The 17,640-nt window shown below is 38.8% G+C and overlaps 2 protein-coding genes across 6 annotated transcripts in view; one reads left to right on the top strand and one right to left on the bottom strand.

Moving 5' to 3' along the window:
- Nucleotides 1-13,040, top strand: part of aven (apoptosis, caspase activation inhibitor) — a 50,101-nt gene extending 37,061 nt beyond the window's left edge. The window contains exons 3-7 of one of the 2 annotated variants that reach the window (XM_044105741.1): nt 2,946-3,016; nt 3,368-3,463; nt 3,832-4,129; nt 4,979-5,144; nt 12,904-13,040. In XM_044105741.1, the coding sequence (XP_043961676.1) occupies nt 2,946-3,016; nt 3,368-3,463; nt 3,832-4,129; nt 4,979-5,106 (593 nt within the window). In that variant the 3' untranslated portion in view covers nt 5,107-5,144; nt 12,904-13,040. Of the gene's footprint in view, nt 1-2,945; nt 3,017-3,367; nt 3,464-3,831; nt 4,130-4,978; nt 5,184-12,903 lie in introns of those variants that run through there. The other variant, XM_044105742.1, reaches the window with a different exon arrangement.
- The window catches only part of ryr3 (ryanodine receptor 3), a 131,246-nt gene continuing 118,941 nt past the window's right edge, over nt 5,336-17,640 (bottom strand). For all 4 annotated transcript variants that reach the window (XM_044105732.1, XM_044105734.1, XM_044105735.1 and 1 more), the window contains 15 exons: nt 17,062-17,114; nt 16,815-16,977; nt 16,207-16,293; nt 15,875-16,072; nt 15,654-15,784; nt 15,538-15,580; nt 13,974-14,101; nt 13,167-13,227; nt 12,920-13,066; nt 10,813-10,947; nt 10,326-10,482; nt 10,187-10,251; nt 8,798-8,898; nt 8,667-8,718; nt 5,336-6,217 (listed from right to left, as the gene is read on the bottom strand). In XM_044105732.1, the coding sequence (XP_043961667.1) occupies nt 6,122-6,217; nt 8,667-8,718; nt 8,798-8,898; nt 10,187-10,251; nt 10,326-10,482; nt 10,813-10,947; nt 12,920-13,066; nt 13,167-13,227; nt 13,974-14,101; nt 15,538-15,580; nt 15,654-15,784; nt 15,875-16,072; nt 16,207-16,293; nt 16,815-16,977; nt 17,062-17,114 (1,617 nt within the window). In that variant the 3' untranslated portion in view covers nt 5,336-6,121. The remainder of the gene's footprint in view (nt 6,218-8,666; nt 8,719-8,797; nt 8,899-10,186; nt 10,252-10,325; nt 10,483-10,812; nt 10,948-12,919; nt 13,067-13,166; nt 13,228-13,973; nt 14,102-15,537; nt 15,581-15,653; nt 15,785-15,874; nt 16,073-16,206; nt 16,294-16,814; nt 16,978-17,061; nt 17,115-17,640) is intronic.

The following is a 17,640-nucleotide window of genomic DNA, read 5'->3' as shown; positions in this document are numbered from 1 at the left end:
GAATATTCAATCAAACTCATCATGCGACGTCATAGTTTTATGTTTTATAAATCCTTTAAGTGATTGTAGAGCACCTGTGTCAAAGTCGAGGCCCGTGGGGAAAATCCGGTACGCTGTAGATTTTTATGTGGCCCTCTACATTCTAAACACTAAGTGTGATAAAATATTATGTTATCTATCAAGTCAATGCAGTTTTTATCTGTTTACTGCCTAATTATATCAATAAGTTCCTCCGGTTTCTTGAGAATTATCGTGGAAATTCCTGCAAAATCAACAAATTGTGCTAAAAACTGGGAGTTTATTGGAGATTTATCTCAAAAATCTTCTTACTTTCTCACTAACAGCTGCCTCGGCTGTAATTAATATCTGATTATAGTCCATGACTTATACAAATAGTATTAAAAAGTCGCATTTACCACCATAAATAAGCGCAGATATTGGAAATATGTCCAGATTAGTGCCAACACACTTTGAATTTTATTGCAAAATTTCACAAAAAGAATCACAGAATCCTGGAAGGACTGAAAATATGTTCAATAATAATATTGAATTTTAAGAATTCATTGATATTTTAACAGTTATCAATACATTCTGCCACAACCGGCCCTTTGCTTTAAAAGTAATTTTTACCTGAATAATGCAAAGCTGGCCATTTTAATGTATTTTTAATGCAAGTTTTGGTGCAACTTTGCATTGAAAGTGTCATTATTTACCGAATGACACTTCATGACAACAGTCATGAAAACTCCTTCATGTTCACAACAGGTATTAAGTTCATGACAGTATTATGCACACCCTGTTACATGTTACTATTCAGTCTTCTGAAAACTGCTTTTTCTAGTTACTGATCATTTATTAGACCTGAAATAAGCGTAAAATTCTGACTCCAGCCTTTTGTAACCTCTAGGTTACATTATGTTAAAGTCTGATAACCAAGCATCGACGTTCTTTAGGTTCTAGTTGGTTCTGTTGCAAAGATCAACGACTGCTTTCATGTTATCACAGATCCCGCTTTTCACTAAATATTGTTATCTGTTGACGTCTGATCAGCTTAAGATACCATCTGGGGCTAAAATCGATGTCACTTCCACCCCAGGCAGGATTTATGTGGTAAGACCTGAAAAGATCAGCTATTATTGCTGATATCAATCACGCTCATGGCCGAACACAAAGCCATCCGTCGCTGAGCCTTCACTTCAAGCTGACATTCGCATTTCCTTCTCTTATCCATCTGCGTCACAGTCGCTGTGTTCTCCGTAACGCCAGCCGGACTCGGTCTGACAGACACAAAGCCCTCCTGTAGCTGCGGCGGGTTGACCTCGCTCGCTTTTCATACAGCCAAGATATCAAGGACAACTGCAGATGGTGCCGATGAAGGCCGAGTGTAAAGCAGGAGGGTAAAGTGAGCAGCAGCGACTGACGGCGTACATCGTCTCCCACTGACTGTCCGTCTGCGTATGACAGTATGGCAATTAAAAATAGACATTACTTTAATAAGAAGGAGACCTAGCAAAAATGAAACGAGCTTCCAGTCTGCTGGTCGTGCCCCGTATTTCCTCTGAAAACCAGAAACAGCATTTAACTGTTTGAGAAAACTAAAACTATGAAACTAAAACTACAGCTCAAAAATGGTGTGAATTTGATGCCAGTTAAAGATTCTGTCGTAGGTCATCATTTCTTGTAATTCTTTTTAGTGAATTCCTTGACAGTTAACATAATTGTCAAGGAATTCAATATATGTCTGTCTGTCTGTCTGTCTGTCTATATACGTGTAAATATGTGTGTATATATATATATATATGTTTTTGATAACTTTTAAACCCCCATGTCTTAACTGCATTCTGACCAAGAATGAAGCCGATCTCCAGGGATTCGTTGAATCCTCCTAGGGATTTAAAAAAATCCCTATCGTTAAAGTTCAACGTGAGTAAATGTGAAAAATGGCCTAAATTTGACCTTTGACCCAAAATGGCCTCCTCCCTGTGCATTTTAGAGGGTTCCTCCAAGAGACTTGATTCAGGGGGATCTACCTACCTACCGAGTTTCAGATCTCTACAGCCTACCGTTTCTCCCATCTCACATTAGGGGGCGCTGTAGAGAAGTTTGGCCACGCCCACTTGCGATTCCACTGGAATCCAAGGATATTCCTCGAGAGACAATTTGGGTCAAGTTTGGAGAGTCTTTGAATGATAAAGTCTCCAAAAGGCCACGTAAAGTGGAGCGGATTGGTTGTTGACGTCCGTCATGGCGGAGTGGGCCGAGTTTCTAAGAAAGTGACGTCACGTGCAAAGGATCAACTCTTAACCTTGTCATTTTTCTTACAGTTCTTCTGTTTTTTTCAGATTTGTTAGCGGTTGTTATTTCTTTGGACGTGTCCCAGTTTTGTTGTCTGTTTTCTTTAATAGCTAAAATGTTTCTCTTTTCCTTCTACCTCAAAGAAAGGGCCAACTTACTGTTACTTCTGTTTTGCATTTAAGAATTTATAGCTTGCTTTTTGAACAAAGGAAGCCTTTCATTGTGTTGTGTAAAAATACCCACAGGCGGCCTTTTATTCCATCCGAAGTGACATCCTTCTGCAGCGCTGCAGAGATAACCACATGCAGAGTGGTGCTTCACACCTGACACTGTGTCCTTGTTGTGCTGGATGTTGTGATTTAACTCTGAGCTTTCTGCTGCAGCATTGTGCCTCGTTCAACAACACAAGTTTTTTCTTTTATTTATTTATGAGTTTTAGCACCCTGATTCTGTTTATTAATAACATTCTCGGTGTCTGTGGAGTGTTGCACACCAGAGCTATTGCTGTTAATGCTGTGAAAAGTTGGTGCTGCTGTAGCTCTCCTACAGTTCACACAAAGATGCTGATTGACTACCAAAACATTTTCAGATGTTTTTGCAGCAAAGTGACGGATCAGTTGGAACTGAAGTTATTTCTGTTCGTCTTCCAGGGGATTCGTTCACTCAGTTCCGGTTTGCAGAAGAGAAGGACTGGGAGATGGATCCATTCGCAGCCAATCAGGTCAAACTCTGCTTTCACTTCCATTAACATAAATCAGGGGTGTTCAAACTGTGGCCCGGGGGCCATTTGTGGCACTTGGACGGATTTTGTGCGGCCCCCAGTTACAATTCAAAAATGCTACAAATTTGACCCATATTTGCAGATGGAGAGTTTCAAATTGTAAACGGGGTAAAATTATTACTAACATAATTTTCTTATAAAGTATTTGCCTTTTTATAATCGAGTTTTAAGAAAAAGTAAAACCACGTTTATCCAGAGACTTTGCTGCAACTCTTGCGTAAAATCAGATTTTCCTTTCAGAGGCGTTTGATTCTGATCATTTTCTCCGTTTTCTTTATTTTTAATCTTCAGGTGCCAGCTGTGTTTTTGGACCTTCCCGCTCTCGCCCAGAGTCTCCAACAAGTTCCTCTCCATCGGAGACTGAATCTAGAAGCTGAACTGGTTCAGGTCGGAGCTTTTTCTCACGACTCAGGTGCAATTGAAGTGGCTGAAATAAAGTTGTGGCGTAAAAGAAAATTAGGTTATCGCTGGAAGGTATTTCTGTCTTTTGGATTTTAAAACAAGTGTATAAAGAGAGTTATCTGGAAATAACCTTTAAGAAATGCTGCTGCTAAGAAGACGTTTTTCTTTTTTCTTAGCTATTGTTAGCGTAGCTCTGTAAGAACATGGTGTACGGTTACTATTTGTGTACGGTTACTATTTGCTTTTAACTGTGGCTGTAACTTTAGAAAGGTTGGAAATGACCTCCAGTTATCCTCATCTGTGTTTTAAAATATTTATTTTATTTATTTACTCTTAGGCTCTTCGTGTTTCAGGTCTCGACACCAGTAGAGCTGCCAGCTATGAGCCTCGCACCGAAACAGGAAGTACCCAAATTTCCTCCTCCGTCCGCTGCCTTTAAAGGCCTCAGCACCAGTCAGAAACCAGCAGTGGGTTTAAACTCCCAGGTTTCCTCTGTGGCCGTTAAGCCTGAGGAGGAGGAGGAGGAGGAGGAGGAGGAGGATGGTGATGAAGAGCTGGATGAGCTACTTGGTTTACAGAAACCCGGTTCAGATGATGCAGGACATCAGCTGACCTGCAGTCCAAACCAGGAGAGACGACCACCAGAGAAAGGCGAGTTTTATTCTCATCTGTTCTGCAGGTTGAGAAAAAATTAAAATCCTTTTAAAAAATTATTTACACCAATTTCAAAAAATGCCGATTTTGTGTTTTTCATGGTGGAGAGGGATTCTTAAGACTTACAGAAGAAGAGAGTATGTTTGCTAATCCTGTTCATATGCAATTGAAATATGTTGAGCAGAATTATCAACAAGTCGTATCAAAACAATAAATATGCTAATGCTAGCCTATTGCTTCAAATGGTAACATTATGAGACCTATTATTTTTAGAAAAATAAATGTTTATAAGGGAGAGCATTACAGCATAAAAATAAAGTCAGATTTTTATTTTACATAAAAGGAATTATGTAAAATATTTACAAAAATTGATGTTTATCTGAATCATCCCTTCTGTTAGGGCCGGACTACAAGACGTTTTTGTTTACAAGAAAAAAAGCGTTATTGTGGTTAATTCTTTGTAATAAACTCTGCTGTTTGCATAATTGATGATTTTTTTAGCATATCAACATAATTTGAAAAAAAAAATTATTTGTAAAAATTGATAAGATGAACATTCTTAATTTTATTTTTCTTTTGTGTTAGGGTTCTTTTATTCTCATGATTCAAAAAATAAAACTTAATTAGCCCTGTAGCGTAAACCTGAATTCAATGTCCAAATAATAATCAGATGAAAAACAAGATGGCGGCTCTGGGTGTGCGGATGTCAATCTGAACTATGAAAGAGTTTCACTTAAATATTCAAAAAACAAAAACAGATTTATCGCCCAGCCCTTTTTATGTAATAATGTAACTGAGATGCTTCAATCTTGTGTGGCTTCAAGCTTCTTTCTTTTACTTTTAAAGGATTTGAAGAAGCAGCATCAGGAGAAAAAGCTTTAGACGAGGATGTTGCCCCTCCAAAGCCTGCGGAGGGCAAAGAGTCGATGACTGAGGAGGACCTGGAGGACTGGCTGGACAGCATGATCTCCTGACCATGAAGAAGATGCACGATTTCAAGACCAGACCGGAGGTAAAACTGGACCATCTGCTGTGAAGTTTGCAGAAATGTGTTGCGTTTCCTTGGCATGTTTCCGAAGTCAGAGGGTGTAAAGAGAGGACAGCGCGTCCCAACCTTTGAAGCAATGTGTGTTCAGTACCGTACGTTTCGCTACTCCTCTGCCAGAGATTGATGGTCAAACAGGCTGCAGATGACACAATATATATTGTATTGCATCAGTTTATTATTTTCCTCCTACATACGTACAAATGGCCGCACAGTTTCAGTCAATAAATCATTGAACCAAGTTTCATAACTCTCCTCTGCTGTGGGGTTCGTCTACTGTGGAGAAGACGTGCAGGGTGGGCAGGACACCACAGTGTAGGAACACAACCAAACTAAGCAACATTTACACAAGAAATGTCTAGATTTTATACAACAATTTTTTTGTTTTTTGTTCATTTAAAAGCCAAAAAACCGATGTGATTAAGACCAGAACTAGAGCACTGCTTGTGTTAAGAGGAACAAAGATTCGTTTTTGCATAGTTAATTTTTCCAAAGGCACGTCGGTACTTGTTAAATACCTAACAGAGTCGTCTCTGGTCCAGAAGGAACCACGTTCGTTTCATTACACGCTTGAGCCAGCGTTGAAAAGGCAAATCATTTAACTCAATCAGCACTGATCCATTCCAGGAGCAAACGTCCACTCAGGTTCGTGGTGACGAGACATTGTGCATTTACGGACAGTCGTCATGCTGTAACCCTTAGTTGTGTTTCAGACGTCTAAACATGGTGGGTGTGAGCCAGTGGGAAAGGCAATGTGATTCAGAAACAAAACAAAGAGGTTTGCATAAATGAGCCGTCGTGGCAGGAAGTACAAGAAACTTGATGCACAAATCCGGAGCGTCCAGTGAGCGGTAGAATTCAAAATGCGTTCAGGTTCTGGCAACAGGGCGACGTCAAGTAGGGGAGGGGCGTTTGGGGAGGCGCCAGTGCTGGCCGCCCCCCTCCTAACCCAGCTGGTCCTCGTATTGTTTACGGAAGCAGTCTCCGGCAGGGAAGAAGTCCCAGCATCTCTCCTGGTACATCTTCCACACGTACGACTCCTGGAAGGGGAAACGGGAAACGTTAGTGATGGTGAATGAGACGTCATGAAGCGTTTCGACCCAAAACAAAACTGTATTGATACTGTGTCGCTGAATGCTGACACCTGCTGGACATTAAAAACCCCTACAGGCAGCGTAGTTGATTTGATGACCTAGTCTGTACAATAAGAGTTAAGTTATTGTATTTTATTGTATATTATATATTGTATTACGTCATGTCTTCAGTCAAAATATATTTGATATTCTTCGATACAGTCAATAAATAATCTGTACGTGTACCATAAAGTGAACGTGTTTGGAATGAGGATGGTTGTGGACTGGTTGTTTTTTGGGGGGGTTTTCCCACAAATTTTCATTCAAAAAAATACGTTTTTCCAACATTTTGAAATTTTGTTTGTTGTGCTTTTTTGACAACTTCTCCTGCTGTAGAAAAAAATGAAGTAAATCATACATTTATGTGAAATAATTCATAAAAAGCAGCTGAGTAATTTGTAGAATGGCTGTATACCTGAGTTTGTCCAGATGTATCCTTCATTCTGATTCCCTATAAAGCCTCAGCATTGAGGAGGAGGATTTATTTAAATAAGTACTGTACGTCAAACATATGCAACACTTAACCTGCAGAACATAATATGAAAGTAAACTAAGAGTCAGTTTCAGTTGAATTTGGATTCAGATAGATGAAGTAGAAACTGAAAAGAACCAGATGAAACAACAACGAAGTGATAACCGATAACTTATTTTCTGATGAAAGATCAAAATGGTCCCAAACTACGAAACCTCTCTCTCCATAGTTAACGCTGTACCGTAAAAGATCAAGATTTCTTTTGACAAATGCGTCCTGTTGACAGATTCGCTTCCTTATAAACACAGTTTGGCGCCAGTGTCATTCCGAAACAGTTCCTGTGTCGGTCACATGACTTGCTGAAAGCAATATGGCTGCCGACACGGGTTTTTCTGTAAGGGGTTGATGTATCAGTGTTACTGGACCCATCACTAGGAAACGTTCGCTTGGGATGAAAACTTCAGCAAGGCGAGAAACACGTCTGATCAGACCAGCAGTGTCCAAACGTTCACAAACGTTTATTGACTTTTTTATTTTATCTGATCAATACCATATTTTCTCTTTTATTTCTATTTATTTATTTTCGGTCAGGAAGCGTATCCATGGAGAAAAGCAGACTGATGTAAACCTTTTAAAACAACAACAAAAAATCCCCTAATTCTGCTGATTAAAATTCAAAAGTGCTGGCACGACCGTTTTCACACCGGATCACTTTCAGCACTGCTGTTAATAAAATGAACGCTCTCTACTATGGTGTCACCACAGACGGCGTGGAGGGATTTCTTTACTTAAACAGGTAAATTTTTCTGAGGGATACCCAGTGAGGTTATTGTGATTTTAGTCATTACATATTTATAAGAGCAATAGTCTGTTGTCCTACCATGGAAGCATTCAGACGAACATTAAAACACTTTTTAATATACGTTGCTGCTTTGACATGAGCACAGCTCTGCCAAAACATATGTACAAAAATCCTCAATAAAACATTAAATATTTGAAAGTGAGACACCAGAGAAGTGAATCTGTCTGGTGCAACGCTGAACTGCAGCCAGCAGCAGGAGAACGGAGCTGCAGCAAGAAGCCAACAGAAACTCTGAAGGGAAGAAGAGCTGCCATCGATGCAGTTGCAGCCAAGGATGTTTTATTGTTACACAAGACAGTTTTAGCAAGTTGCTCAAAGTCTAAAACTGCTCTTGTTGTGCATTTAAGGTGTGAAGATTACAGCTTAAATGCATCTCAACGCCCCCTCTTGTCCTCAGAACGCCCCGTTAAGGAACGCCAATCTGGTTTCTAGTGCTAATATCTGACTTCACTTGAAATAAGACAAAACTAACTTACAAGTAGCTTCGTAGAGGCTAGCTCCATTGGCAGATTATTTAACTTATAACAAGACATTTTTCCCAAAGGATGTCCAATAATAATATTTAGTTTTAATAATTCATTGATATTTTAACAGGTTTTATCAGGCACAAAAATGTCCAAACTGCATCCTGTTGCTGAGGGCCACAAATGGCCCCCAAACCACATTTTGGACTCTGGCTTAGACTGTCAGTAGCTGCTTTCCCATTGAATTTAAAATTGTACAAAATGGGATTATGAACATACAAAGAAACACTTATTTCTCAGGCCTGATCAACAAACCTGTAGATCTATTTTCTATAAACCTCTGAATTAGTTTCCTAGAAACTTCACATCAAATAAAAAAACTTAAATCTCAGGTGCACCGAAATTGTCAACGCCAGCCCACGCGTTGCTTCATTCCCCTGCAACATTTCAGCCCACTTGAAATGTTGCATAAGTGAAAATCTGAAAGCGGAGCTTCCTGTCCGTCCTTTGCTGTCTTATTGAGCAGAGGCACCAACAGACGCGGAGATTTTCACCTACCTGACCCGTGTGTTCAGTCTCATCCTTGTTGATTAGGTACATCAGGAAGAACCTGCACAAAGGAGGGCAGGAGTTATTTAAAATATTTAAAATATTCATGTTTCAGAGTTTAAGTGTGTTGCTGCACTTACAGGTAGTTGGCCAGGTTGTGCTCTTGTAGGGTGTGAGTTTCAAACCCGTGAGGCGTTCGATCAAAGTAGTCGTTCCCAATGCCGCAGATGAAGCATTTGGTCTGACGGAAATAATCAAGAATTACATATTTGGATTTTAGAAACTGTTTAGAAATTTAAAGTGCATTTATGTATATATTCTCTGTATCCCCACTTTTATTTTGAGAGTGCTGAGCAATAAATTAATCGCATGAGCATGCTAATTTCCATTACAATATTTTTCAAAATGCAGTTTTGCTTACTGAGATGTCGTGACCCATTTTAATCATGGTTTTGGTTGTAGGTGGTTTTTATTTCTTTTGTGTTTATTGTTTCATTTTGGGTTTCATTTTGGGTGTCCAGTACTAAGTGTTCTTAGCCATTATTACATTACGTGAAAATGGTCCCAAAACAGTATTTTTTGTTTATTGCAATAATTACCGGGACAATTTAACATCCAGAAACAAGAAATGGAAAATTATTCATCTAGATCAGGGGTGGGCATTCCTGGTCCTCGAGGGCCGGTGTCCTGCAACTTTTAGATGTTTCTCTACTTCAACATACCTGAGTCAAATAATGAGGTCATTAGCAGGACTCTGGAGAACCTGACTGCACTTGGGAGGTGATTCAGCTATTTGATTCAGGTGTGTTGGACCAGAGAGACATCTAAGAATTGCAGGACACCGGCCCTCGAGGACCAGGAGTGCCCACCGCTGATCTAGATCATACCCCAAATTTTTCTGTTTTATCTCTAATCAACAGTTTCCCCCAGAAAACTTGCAAAGCCTGAGGCGCTACGGCGGTCCTCCATCCAGCCAGCCGCCATGTTTTTGAGTTAAGTTGACAGGAAATGTGAAAATATCACTTGATTGCTTATTGGGAGACTGGAAAATTAATACCTTCTTTAAAAAGGCAATAATTAAAAAACAACTACAATAAATAAACAATGTTGAGCCTGGTGGCCCGCCAGGCTTATAACACTGTGGGAAAGTCTGTTTGTTTCTCAAACTGCATTTTTTCTCCCAAATATTTTAGAAATGCAGAACCAAAAACTTGTGAATGAGACTGTTATCAAAAATGGAAAAATCTGAAATCAGTTAAAATTATAGGCTTTTTATTTTTCAAAATAAAAAATCTAATAAACACAAATTCAGCTGTTTCTTTTGTTTGTTTGTTTTTTGTTTTTTTAAATAAAACTTTGCCTTGTCTAAACACCATAAAAATTCATAACTCCTAAACCTACACATTATTAGCTAACCCATTTTGCCCACCAGAAAATCCAGGAGTGTCATTAATTTTCTTCGGGCTCCCAAGAAACGAGGAAGACTGTAGATGCTAGCTGTCGTTTCACAGGTTAGACGTGAGTCTTACCTCCATGTCCTCCTTAACCTGCTCTTGCTGGTCTCTCAGCTCCCCAAAGGCGTCGATGATCAAACCTGTGGCAGGTTGGGGAGTTCTGAACAGTCAGGAAGTACTTCTGGATCTGCTCTGATTGGGAGTGAATATTTACCCTGGATGATGGCTAGCAGGATGACGATGACGAAGAAGAAGAAGGTGATGTCAAACAAGATGCGGTAGAGTTCGTAGGGATCTCCAGCCGGGTCCTCCAGCTCGTCTCCGATGCCCCCGCCGGCTCTCACGCCCACATACATGTGGAACAAGTAGCACTAAAACCATTTAAAGGACATAATCATTGAAACTTTCATTATTTTGTTGAAGACTGCTTTACGTTTATGTCATTAATAAATGTTAAGCGCGATTGCGTTGGAAACTGTCAAGGCCCTGAAGAATATTCTAAAGGAATTAAAAGCCTAAGAAACGTTCTTTCTGCTTAGTCTGGTAGTCGTGTCTTCGTGCCGCGATCAAGGCCAATAGGACTCGATCATCATCGGTTCAGAATAAAAGCCAAAGGAATCTCTTTCAGCTGCAAACAAAGTGAAGTTATTTTCCAATTTCATGCCTTTTCTTTGTTCTGAACAAACAGAGGTTAGACGTACCGTCATCATGTCGTCACACTTCATGTCGGGCTCGTCTTCGTCCTCGCTCTTATTGTAGAACTTTCTGAAGAAGTTGAAGGCCACCACAGTGTAGAGGTAGACGACCACGGCCAGCAGACCGACGGTCAGTACAAGCTGAGGGAAACGGAAACCATTAAGCTGCGATTTCCTGCCTTTACCTCCAGTCAGAGTTACAAATATCCTGTCCAGGAGTGACAGTGAAAAACTACTTCACACATTCAAGGCCGGACGACTGTAGCTGTTCACTAACAGGAAGTTCACAAAATTCGTTTAAGATTAAAAAGAGAGATCATAATTCTTCTGTTTTTGCTCCCCATCAAAACCAGAATACAATTTAAGATTCTGCCTTTTATCCACACATCGGCTAAGCCTTCATCGCAGTGGACTTCAATGAAGTCTTTTACCCACAATTCATTGCTGCATGTGACATTTTTAATTAAAATGTAAAGTATTTAAAGAATTTTTCCTTTCTTTGTATTTGACAAGTCAAAACAGAAGACATTTGAGCAGCCAAATATCTTTTGCAACAACGTTTGGGAAGCAAAATAAACCCAGACTGTCCGTTTAAAATCGAACTGCCTTCTGAAGCGACGCTAAGAGAGGAAATCTAAGAAATCCTGGGCATAACTTTAGTTTGTTCATTGCCCAATACTTGCTGAAGGACTCTGTAAAAGTGACACACACATGTTGAAGAGACTTCTGCTTCCAAGCAAGAAGGCGGTGCCCTCCACCCTGAAGCTTTTTATGAATATTATAAAATTATCCATGACATAGAGATGTGGATGTTTTCAATACGTCTCCAAAAGGAGGAAGAGGAGAGACTTTGGGAAAAATGGGATTGTTTTATAGCCAAAGACTTGCAGCAGTTAATTGTTGATTCCTGAAACTTTTTTCTCCTCCGGTTGACTTTTGTTCTTTTTCTGGGACTGACTGTTGCTTCCCTGGGTCCTCATGTTTTGGTCCGTTTTGCATAAAAATAAAGTTTAAAAAAGTAAATAAAGTCATACTGCCACCTTGTACACTTTATGTGCACTTTGAGTCCACACTTCACAGAGAGGTGTAGTCTGTGAAGCAGCCATCATGCCTCCTCTTAAGACTTTTCAAGAATAAACTGACCGATTCTCTCACTCTGCTATTTTTTCCTACTACTCTCCAATGTTTCACTTTCCATCCATGATTGCTGCAAGTCAACTCAACACAAACTGCTGGGTTTCCTCAGATTAAAAGCTTCTTAACCAAACTGAATTATAAACTGACTGTAATGTTTACTAACCGGGCTCAATTTGGGTTGCATTTAGTTAACCTTTATTTTTGAAACGTCGTGTTGTGAATTGACACTTTATAAATAAACAGAATTTGATGTGTCCTGTGTCACTGTTTTCAATATTTTCTCTACAGTTTATTATTCCTCAGGTGTGAATTTATGAACTCAGCTGATCAATTCATTTTAAGAATTTTATCTATGTAATATAGTTTATTTGTTCTTTATTTGCTCTTTAGCACAGGATATTGAACAGGCACAAGAACATTTAACATGGATTTATTAACACATTTTTGATAATTTGAGTCAGTAAGTAATATATTTCCTTAAATTGAGATAAGGGGTTGGATTGCGTGTTCACTTCTCCCTACTCCTTTTCAAACAAATTATTTTTGTTCCTTGTTCTGCATGCATGTTTTCTCCATCTTACTGATTGCTTGTTTTTAAAAACCAGTTTGAAGAACAGTCTGCATTTTATAATCCATCCAAATTCTGAAGTTTTTTTTTTCTCCAGTCGCTAATTTATCTAAACAACACACATGTTTGCATAAATTAATTTCAGTAAAGAGTTTGAGATGTTCCACTGTAAATGTTATGAAAACGCCTTTTTCTTAGTTTGAACCTGGATTAATAATAAAAGTAAATCGTATTTATTTCCATTAAGCTGCATTTTAGCGACATTCTTGATGCTCTACAAGTCTTAAATCTTCAATAAGTCAAATTTCTTCTTCTTAATCATGTCATTTTGTTCTTTTAGTTACGATCTTACTTTCTGAGTAAAACATTTAAAAACATTTGGCTCCCTCTAGTGGTTGGCGCACTCACCTGCTTGCCATTGTGAGTGACGGACGACAGGATGGTGCGAAGCGTCTTGAAGCCCATGGCGATGTCCAACAGATGAGCAGCGAAGAAGAAGTTGTTGAAGTGTCCAAAGATGGACATGGTGGTATACCAGATCAGATACAGGAAGTACTGGAGGACAGAGACGGACAGAAGCCTGTCTTTAGAGAAAAACATCATGGCCGCTGTGATGCGGGTAGAGATGTTATTTTACACAGATGAATAAACTCACATTGTCAGTCAAAACCACTCCCAGTTTCCAGATGTGGTACTTTGTGTCAATAGAGCTCAACCTGTTGGGGAGGAAAAGGTTCATTATAGAAATAATGAAAAAATAATATTTACAAACTGGAAAACCTGACAATATAATAATTTTTAAAAAATCACATAATAATTACTGAATACAACACATTGGACTTGAAAAATAGCAGTTTAAAAACTGCAGTTTTGTCAAAATATTTCCACAATGGTGGAGACATAACAGCATCTACTATCAGTCCAAATTAATTTTGAAGCTACTAAATAACTAGTATGTATTGGACATGGCTTATATGTTATAAATAATCCACGTTTCTGTATTTTTATTGGTCTGATATCTTTTATCCCATGGGTTCATTGGCTGTGAGCAGAAAATCTTCATAATTAGCAGAAATTAAGGCTGTAATTAAATCAACTCTGAATTGAGTTACTAAAATAAATTAGAATTTAATTATGATTCTAATTTATTGAACTGGTGCATAAAGAAGCGTTATCAAAGATCCTTCCTCCTGCAGCTGTGAGAACAAACTCAAAACTCAAGTTTTGACTCATTCCTGTCATTATCCATTCTTTTAATTTCTCATAGCGTGTTGTTTTTAAGCACAAATATATGTGCACATTTACGTTAGTTTTTATTTTTGTGTTAAACTGCATGCTTCCATTTTCCACTGAGGGACAATAAAGGAGATTTCTATTGTTTTCTAATATGACATGAGTCTGTTTTTTGCTTTTTCATTTCAAATCGGTCTAAAGTCGTCCTATAAGGTCTAACTGGTCTCACCAGGACAGCAGGGACGCTTCCTTCTCCACAGTCTCCACAGTGGGGTCAAAGTCCAGAGCGCTCTTATCCAGACCCAAAAGCTCAGCGATGCGCTCAGCTCCATACATGTCGCCATATTTGTTGATCACCTACATGCACAGAGGAAGTACAGAAGACATATTACTCGAATCAAGCTAAGGAAAGCAGGAAAAAATATTAATTGAAATATTTCCTGATGGCTTTAAATTTTTTGAACGCGCCAAGTTACAAATAAAATTACAGGAAAACAATAAATGTTCAAAGGTGTTGGTAGAAGTATAAAGTTATTAAAACCTAACCTTTCTCCAGTAACATCACAAAATCATCTCATCCTATTTAAAGGTAAACTTTCACTCTTCTTTCAGTTTCTTTCTTAATACAGTACGTTCAATGATGTACCAATAATAACTCCAATACAATAATATTGAAGCTAGCAGTGCTAACGTCATAATGTTTTGTTTACTTTGAATCAGAAGTTGTGTAATAGAGCCGTACTGCCACCTAGTGGACATTCAGTGCATTTGTCATTTGAGCTGAACTACTCTGGCTGTCCTTCAGATTCATTTGTCCCTTGGACATTACTGGTCTGTAAGCTCATTTTTATTAATGAGTTGAATATTGTGTAGAATAGAAAACCCTTTCTTCGTCTTCCAGCTAATCTCCAAGCTAAGCTACATCATTAGCTGAGGTCCAGTTGCCTTCCATATTTTTACGTACTTCATTTTGTGTTTTGTTACAGTTTCATAAAAGAACTTAATGTAAAAAGTAGCAAATAAAACCAGAAACCGTCAAGGACTGGGTTATTTTCCAACTCAGATGTTAGCTAGCCGTGTAGCTTTATTTAGCAACACATTGAGAGAGCGTCATAAATACTATGGAACAACAGAATACGTCAAGACTGTTCCACTACACAAATCAATATTTATGAGGAATTACATAAAACCTTTGATTCAGAGCTTTACATTTTGACAGAACCAAACTCATATCTAAACATTTAAATTGTAGTTTAAATGTTTTGAGACTTCTATGGGTCTCAACAGTTAAACACACGTCGGATGTTCATTGCCATTAACACATTAAAAACTTTTTAAACTACATTTTACGTTACATTTCACTGTATCTTTAACGAGCTCCCAAAATGTCTCTTAATAAAAGTCCCTGCTTTTAGATTATTCTAATCTAATAATAAAATGGAATTTCCAAAGTTTCACACCACAAAATGTGGTGTGTGCGTGTGTGTGTGCGTGGGTGTGTGTGTGCGTGTGCATGTACCAGGTTTTTATATCCTTATGGGAACCTATTTTTGTCTACAATGTGGGTCATGGGGACCACTGCTCCTTGTGGGGACATTTTCCTGGTCCCCATGAGGGGAATTATTGTTTTTGGATTAGTGGTTTAATTCTGTGATGGTTAAGGTTAGGGTAAGGGTTAGGATTAGGATTATGGTAAGGGTTAGGCTGTAGAAATTAATGGAAGTCAATGTGAAGTCCCCACAAGTGATGAAAACATGACTGTGTGTGTGTGTGTGTTTGAGTCGGACACTCACCTTGCGTTTAATAAACTTGTCCCAGTAGTTGTTGGGGAAAGATCTGAAATCCCAAAAAAATAACTATAACTCCGGAGCTAAAATCAGTGAAACGACAAACGTCTTGGTTGACTTACGGCGTGTTGATGACGAGTCGATCCCACTGGCCCTTGATGTCATCGTCGGACGGCTGCTCAGTGATGTACAAACCGTCGAACTCCAGCTTCCTGGCGATCTCCTTCTCCCTCTTGAACACCACCAGAGGAACCTGACAGCAAAACACAAAGAGTGCAATAACTATCACATCTAATCGAACCCAAACGGCTGGTTCTGCTGGTGGTTTGATGAAAATCTGCACCTTCAGGCAGTAGTAGCCGACCAGGCAGACCAGCGAGATGACGGTGTGGAACACGGCCAGGAAGCGCAGCGTCGGCAGCATGTACCCGGTGCTCTCCTGCAGCACAAACTCGTCCATGTCGAACAGCGTGTTCTCGTCATCCTCCTCCTCCCAAAGGTGCTCCTCGTCTTCCTCTTCTTCCTCAGCTTCACCAGTGACCTAAACGAGAAAATGCACAGAAGAGGCCAAAAAGCCATGAGTTTCATCTTAACTCCTCAATCTGCTGTGGAAATTAGCAGCATTTTACCATGCAGTTTTGTGAAAAATCCTGGAAAGATTTTTGAATTCATTACCTTGTAGAAGAGCAGGATGAAGTTGATGGCGAAGCAAACAAACAGAGCCAGGAAACGGAGGTTGTAGAAGTTACGAGCCAGGTAGTTCTGAAATGAAAACGTTAGTTATGAGTGAGAATGGCTGCTTTACAACAATCCTATAATGATACTCTTCAAGTTTTCCCTCACTGTCTTCTATTTTTATTCATATTAGAGGGGTTTTTTTTTGTAACGTCTTCATTATGGTCTTGAGTAGAAAACTAAGGTTTTCCTACTTTTCCCTCTATAAAGAAAATAAAACACAAGAGGAAAAATGATGCAGGATCTTGGAGAGAGATAGCAGTTTAGAATAAAACAGAAAAGATTATCCCATTTCAGCGTAAAAGAAAGAAATAAAACTTGAAAAAACTGCATCAAAGTGCTTTCTATGGTTCTCACCAATGCATTTACATACAGACCAAAAATACTTGGTAGGATTTAGTGTTTTTGCAGTGCAAAGAATAAGATCCTGCAGACAAGAGGTTGAAATGAGCTTCCCTGGTTTGAATATTAAAGCAAATTTAAAATTCTTTTCAGAAAACAACTCTTGATCTTTGTTTGCCAAACATTTCAGGTTTAGTTTTGCTCACCAGTATCTTATTCAGGTAGACGTCAAGAATGGCGAAGATGGTTGACATGAAGGCCGGAGACGCCTCTTTGGGCTGACTGGATCTGGATTTGGGTTTCTCCTCCACAGCTGGTTCCTTCGCCTCCTCCTCCTTTGGTTTGTCCTCCTTCTCCCGGGTCTCTGTGCTGTGGCAATAAATAAATGTGTGTAAATAGGAGACGTCATCTGTCAGGCAGCCGACTTCAGTTCAAGTTCACTCTTTTACTCACTCCGCCTTTTCTGTCTCGCTCTCAGAGGGCGCAGCTGTCTTGGCAGCGGCTTTCTGCAACGCATTTTATTAGACAACAGAAATTACTGTCTGAGCGGAACAGTAAAGCACAAGAGGATTGGGGCAACAGAGAAAAAATAATCTGTATTTTTTTCAGAATTACAACTTTTTTTTTCAGAATTGTTTTTTTTGTGATTTCAGATTTTTTATTTTCCCTCAGAATTCAAAACTTTTGTCAAATTTCCAACTTTTGTCTTAGAATTCAGATATTTTATCTTCTTTTTGTATTTTTTACTGAATTCATTTTTTTCAGAATTTCTTTTTTTTTTTTTTTTGAAAATTCTGAGTTATTTTCTCATAATTATGAGTTGTTGTTTTTTTTCAAAGTTCCTTAATTTCAGAATTCCAACTTTTTTCTCAGAATTCGGATTTTTTTTTAAAATTCTTTCACAAAATTCTAATTTTTTCTTAGAATTTCTATTTTTCTTTGGTCAGAATTCTGAAGGGTGCTTTTTTTCAAAATGTTGACTAATCGCAGTATTAGTATTGATATTTTTTGTCACAATATCAAGTTTTTCTC

The sequence above is a fragment of the Gambusia affinis genome, linkage group LG22, assembly GCF_019740435.1.
Source record: "Gambusia affinis linkage group LG22, SWU_Gaff_1.0, whole genome shotgun sequence".
Lineage (NCBI taxonomy): Eukaryota > Metazoa > Chordata > Actinopteri > Cyprinodontiformes > Poeciliidae > Gambusia > Gambusia affinis.
The sequence above is the reverse complement of the archived record's forward strand: the minus strand, read 5'-3'. Positions and strand labels throughout refer to the sequence as shown.